Source organism: Pelodiscus sinensis, chromosome 26, assembly GCF_049634645.1.
Source record: "Pelodiscus sinensis isolate JC-2024 chromosome 26, ASM4963464v1, whole genome shotgun sequence".
NCBI classification, from domain to species: domain Eukaryota; kingdom Metazoa; phylum Chordata; order Testudines; family Trionychidae; genus Pelodiscus; species Pelodiscus sinensis.
In genome coordinates, this window is record NC_134736.1 from 6,911,713 (window position 1) to 6,917,725 (window position 6,013).

Consider the following 6,013-nt stretch of genomic DNA (forward strand, 5'->3'; position numbering starts at 1 on the left):
CTTGTTAGTCTTTAAAGTGCTACATAGTCCTGTATTTTGTTCTGTGCTGTTATTTAGCTCTGATTTACCCCCAATATGTCTTCTAAGAGCCCAGCAAGCAGTGGAATTGTTAGTAATGCTGCCAGACTATATTGACCTCATGACATTCAGCAAATTTTCTGGTTTGGCACCAGTCCGGTCCCAAGGGTGCCGGCCTAGGGATGTTCAACCTGTACCTCTGTCTCTCATGCTATGCAGATGTAACAAAGCAGTGTCTATCTCCAGAAGTGACCCGATTCTCTCTCTGCCTTTTTATAGGTGTTCCATGATGATGACATCATTCCTGGTTGGGAAGGGAAAATTGTAGCCTGGGTGGAAGAGGATCATGGGGAAAACTAATCGGACTTGTGGGTCTTGTTTTTGTGGGGACCTGTCACTGGCTGCACTGCTCAGAGAGAATGACCAAAAAGAGCATAAGCTGGGACACATCCAATTCAAGCTGCCAAAAGAGAGGACTTCTCTCAAACAACGGGTAAAACACTTTTTTGTGTGCGAGGATGCCTGGCGTCTAGCTTTCCATGGCCAAATGCAAACAGTGTTGTAAGACTGAATTTACAGGTTGGTGGGAAAGACTCATCTTGCTTTGTCCTGTCAATAAAACCCTGGAGGCCTTAATGACGTGTTTCTCCATTCTCCTGGTTCCCCCACCCCCTGAAACGCCTGCTGCTGTTTGGGGTCTGCAGGTTTCAGCTCTGATTTGACACATTCAGTATTATACAAACCTGCCCTGATCCCTGAAACAATAAGTTCTGCCCTCATGGATCAGAAAATGCTGCTAGATTCTAGTTTCTGCCAGAAGGTCTGACCAAATCCATTCCTGAGGTATGGGGCCGAAGGGGCAGCGCTCCCGCCAGTGAACTCTGCAGCCTCTCCACACAAAGAGCACCAGGAACTTGACAGTGAAAGAAGTCTGTGGATTGTGCTGAGCAGTACCAAAGCAAAGATCAACCTTGTCTTTCTTCCCAGATGCAGGCTTCCACTTCCTAGGGTTGCTTCTGCTGTTTGCCTACCAACTTGCAGTCAGATCTAAGCCCCTTTATTGCCCTGGAACTCTTTGGTAACCAGGTGCTTACTTAACAGCCAATGGATTTTTGTTTCAGAGGAGGAAGCAGGAACCTTCCTAACTTCCCAGCAGAGGTGATGAGGTACTTTTGCTTCTCCTTTTGCCAGCTCCTTTTCCCTGTAGCTATTACCATCCCTTCCCTTACCATATGTCCAGCAGGGCAGACAGAAGATCTCATCTACTCTCCCAGGGAACAAGCAGGACTGTTTCGTCAGAGATGAAGTGACAGAGTCTATTCTGTTGGTGCATCTGTATTCCTTTTTCCAGCTTTCTCTGTGCAGGCGTCACCATGCACTTGATGTTCACTGACTGACAAGGCCATTAAGCAAATAACCAAACCTGTAGGATAGACGTTGTGACTCAGCAACATCAGTACCATCCCAGTTCCCAGCATGCTTTTTCTCTGGCATCTAATGGAGTAGAAGATGGTGAGTTGGAGAACACATGCTACAATATCTGTTAGGGTGCGTGGGGCTATAAGCTTGCCGTGTAAACCTCTAAATCAGGCTGGAGCCCAAGCTCTGAATCCAGAATGAGCCCAAACAGCTATAATGCAATTTTATAGCCCTGTAGCCTGAACCCAAGTCAGCTGACACAAGCTAACCATGGGTATTTTATTGCAGTCTAGATATACCCTTCGGGAGATGGGCTTTGCTTTCCTACTGCCAGGCAGTCAGGTTTCTGCAAGGCTGGCTGCAGTCTGCACCAAACAGGCACTATTGACTGAAAAGGTCAAACAGTGAGTCCAGCCTCAGTCTGTTCACCTTTGGTACACGTGCCCCTTTGTTGGGCTGCCTGCTTGTCTGAGTTGTGCGCATGAGCTTGGGAGACGAAGAAAACGTGGTTTTATTATTTTATAGTAACGTGACCTTTTGTAAACTCATTCCTGTTTATTGGAATTATTTTGTACCAGTTTACATCATTGTCTGAGGTGTATATTTTTATACCAGTGCAAGTGCTTTCTGTATATTTCCACAATACTGTGCTGTAGTTTACTCATTTTCTAGAGAATGTCTCTGTGTTTTATACAGTCTCCTGTTAACACCGCACACAAAGTGTGTTCAATGACTAGCTTTATTTTACTACAAAAGTACAACTAGTTCCTATTGGTTTTATATTTTACCAGCTGTTTCTTGTATAAACAGGAATTACACATAGTTTGTCTTATTACTTCCTCTGTATGCAGGAAGGGCTTGGATAGCTTTCTGACCCCACTGGTAAAACATGGTAGACCATTATTGATCTGTTCCAGTTCGTGGGCTGATTTACACATACTTGTCTTTACAAACAGCAGCAGAAACATCAGCATTTGGGAAAGTTCCTCAATGGGAGAAAAGCAGTATCAGTCCTGAAAAGAAACAGAAATTCTCTTCCTCCCTGGAAAATCACTGGTTTCCCTATTGCATGTGTTTTAGTAAGTCGCTGTAAGACTGCATGAGTTTATCATACAGAAATGCATTGTTGCATTTCAATTGCAATTTCTCTTAAATGACTTTTAATTCAAGTTTTACTAGTCTGCTTAATTTCAGTAAGAGTTGTGTGTTTTAGGTGAGACTTGTCCATTTTATGGAAATAATTAAAACAGTAATTTTTCAAAAGGCCTCCACATATCCGTCCTGTATCCCTCTCTGCTTTTAAGAGATGAGCAGTGTTGGAGTTATCTATGGTGAGTCGATGGCTGACATAATTGCTATTGCGACAGTACATCTCACTTGTAGGTCATCTGTTTCAGTTCAGTTTTGCTCAGTAGTGACTCTGATCACCACTCAAGCAATCGCTGGCTGATGGTCTAGATGGAATAAGTTGGCAATCTCAGTCCTGTTCTTAGTGGTTTCACATCACCATAACCACTGTCACCATCGAATCTCCTGTAGCCAATCATAGCAGAGGGGCCAAGGACTGAATAAGCCTTGGAGCCACTTACTGTCCTGTGTTTTCTTCAGGGCATGGGCGAAGTACATTTGGAGGCAGCACAGAGAAGGAAACATGCACTACCCACAAATGTTCTGTAGATTTAATTCTGTAGCACTGTCATCCAAGCACTTCATCAGTACTAAAAACACTTAGGCTGTGTCTACACTGGCCACTTGTTCCGGAAAATCAGCTACTTTTCCGGAATAACTTGCCAGCTGTCTACACTGGCCCCTTGAATTTCCGGAAAAGCACTGACAATCTACTGTAAAATCATCAGTGCTTTTCCGGAAAAACTATGCTACTCCCGTTCGGGCAAAAGTCTTTTTCCGGAAAACTGTTCCGGAAAAGGGCCAGTGTAGACAGCACAGATTTCTTTTCCGCAAAAAAGTCCCGATTGCGAAAATGACAATCGGGGCTTTTTTGCTGAAAAGCGCGTCTACATTTGCACAGACGCTTTTCCGGAAAAAGTGCTTTTCCGGAAAAGCATCCTGCCAATGTAGACACGCTTTTTCCGGAAATACTTATAACGGAAAACTGTTCCGTTTTAAGCATTTCCGGAAAAGGGTGCCAGTGTAGACGTAGCCTTACATACTAGAACAGAACCCTTGTTCCCTCTGTGACAGAACAGATTGTTACTACACTGAGTTCAAACCCTTGAAAAGTTTTGGCAGAACTCTGACTTTGGATATGCATATTCAACACCCGCCAAAGTCACTGCGATTTATATGAGAGAGCCTGAGGTCAGAACTATTCCCTTTCTCATATTATAATTGAAGGCCAGGGTCATGCCATGATCCCATCCCAGGACTGCTGTCCTCAGAGGCTTAAACACCTGCACCACTTAGGTTCAGCTTTGTTCTGTAATGACATGGCAGTTTTCTCTTGATGTCCTGTCACTGTATAAATGAGCTGAAAGGCCTATGAATTAGGTCTGGAAAAGATGTTAACAAAATAAAGAGGAACAAGATAATCCTGGAAAAGAGTAGGTATACACGGAACACTTTTCCTCTCACTTACACCAGTTTTACATAGCATAACACCATTCACTTAAATTGAGTTAATCCCGATTTACAGCAGAGCATATGAAATCAGATCAGACATTGGACTTGGTCTTTATGTTTTCCTTTGATTCTAGATAAGTTTATTTCTGCCTGACTTTCTTCAAAGCTACTTTCTGGTTTCCTTATCGTTGTAACTTGGTTATTTAACACACATGCTATATATAAAGTTATATTTTCTTATAAACTATAAAAGTTTGCATTCATCACTCTTTGGAAAGTTAGTTTCTCTCAATTTGCATGTCCTCCAACAGAGTGAGAACTGAGGTTTATTGGTATATCTAGGAGCTGGATATATGTGACTGGATGTACTTTGAATTTTTGGACCAAGAAAAAAAATCTCAATAAACTGTAGTTTGCAAATGGTGTCTAATCAATCCATTTATGTGGGGAGGGCAGTGGCTTTGAACTGAAGCTTCTCATTTGTGATCGGTGTACAATGCTTATGTGTACAGGCCTGTTAGCTAGGTGCTAGGAACAGAATACAGTGCAGAAGGGACAATCTTGCACTAGTGGGTCTTTTCCATCTGGTTCCCAAGATCTTCAGAGACGACAACTTGAACCTCACCTTGAAGAGCAGATTGGATCCAAGTATACTAAACAGCTCTGGGCTCATCAGTTGCTTCCTTACTTCCAAGATTTGTATTAATTTTTAAATAAAAGTGAGCCTTTGAGATGATATTTTAAAATTACAACTAACCCCTGACCCAGACCAAATTGCTCATATAATTTAAAATGAAATGCAGTGTAATAGCTTTTGGGCTCAGTGCACTGAAACTTGTGAGCACGTACTCCTATAGCCACAGACTTTCATGTTTGTGCATGCAGGGTGCAGTGGCTGGGTTTACTGATGGTGATAGCACTGTAGAGGCTACTTCTGGGTGCTGAAAACAGTTCTTGCTAAATAATTTAGAAGCCCTAGAACAGTAATAATAACAAAAATACACATCTGTGTAGAGAGAGAACTTGCCAATCAAGGATTTCAAAGCACTTTACAGATGTTAATGTTTCCTCTCCACCCAGGAAATCACTGAGGCTATGTTTACACTATCACATTATTTCAAGATAAGTTGTGAAATAATAACTTCCAAAATAACTATTTCAAAATAAGCTTATTCCTCTTCACAAGCAGGAGTAGTTATTTCAAAATAATAAGCCCATTATTTCGAATACCTTATTTCGAAATAAGGGGAGTTATTTCAAAATAACTCCCCAGCGGAGACATGCCCTAAGGGTAGCTGAAGGATTGGAACATTTAACCAACGGGGAAACTGAGGCAGAGACACCCTGAATAATAAAAATTAAGACCTTGATGCTAAAACCTGTGCTTGAGACCAACCTGGCACTATTTCTGAAGTTGGTGGCCTGCTGCTGGGGGCCTAAGCAGAACAGACGTACAGGTTTGATTGTGCTCTAAAGCCAACTTCCCAGCTAGGGAACAACCTCATGTTCCTCACCTGGCAAGTGATGACAAAACCTGACTTTTATATCTCACAACTCCCTCCCTCCTAGGGCATTCTGCGGGTCTGCATGAGTTTAAACTCAACCATGTTCATAGTATGTGTAGCATTTTTCCTTCATCAGTACATACAAGAATCACAGCATCTGCCTGTGAGTCATAAAACAAGCATCATAAAAGGAGCTACATTCCCCACAGGGGCAGCACGGTGGTGACCAGGGAGGGACTTGGTTGACAGCTGCAGAAGGATGCACTGAATCAGCACATCTGGGTTCAGTATTTAGCTTCCTGTAACCTTTCACCTTCCCAGTGCCCAACTGCGGAGCGGTCTTGGCACCAATGGGAGTGAATAGAACAGAAGAGACCCCCCAAGTGTCTGTGATTTTTCCCTACTCCTACCCTGCATCAGATCCTTTGTTCTATCCTATGCCCCCCATCTCTGTGCTGTCTTTTATCCAGTTATTCCCCCAAACTGCACCT

At 42.8% G+C, this 6,013-nt stretch overlaps 1 protein-coding gene across 5 annotated transcripts in view; it reads left to right on the forward strand.

Annotated features, from left to right (window-relative positions):
- DIXDC1 (DIX domain containing 1) overlaps nucleotides 1-4,780 on the forward strand; it is a 77,399-nt gene extending 72,619 nt beyond the window's left edge. For 3 of the 5 annotated variants that reach the window (XM_075909783.1, XM_075909782.1, XM_006111217.4), the window contains one exon: nucleotides 298-4,779. In XM_075909783.1, coding sequence (XP_075765898.1) covers nucleotides 298-378 — 81 coding nt within the window. In that variant the 3' untranslated portion in view covers nucleotides 379-4,779. Of the gene's footprint in view, nucleotides 1-297 lie in introns of all 5 variants that reach the window. The other 2 variants (XM_006111215.4, XM_006111218.4) reach the window with 2 other exon arrangements.
- The last annotated feature ends 1,233 nt before the right edge of the window (nucleotides 4,781-6,013 follow it).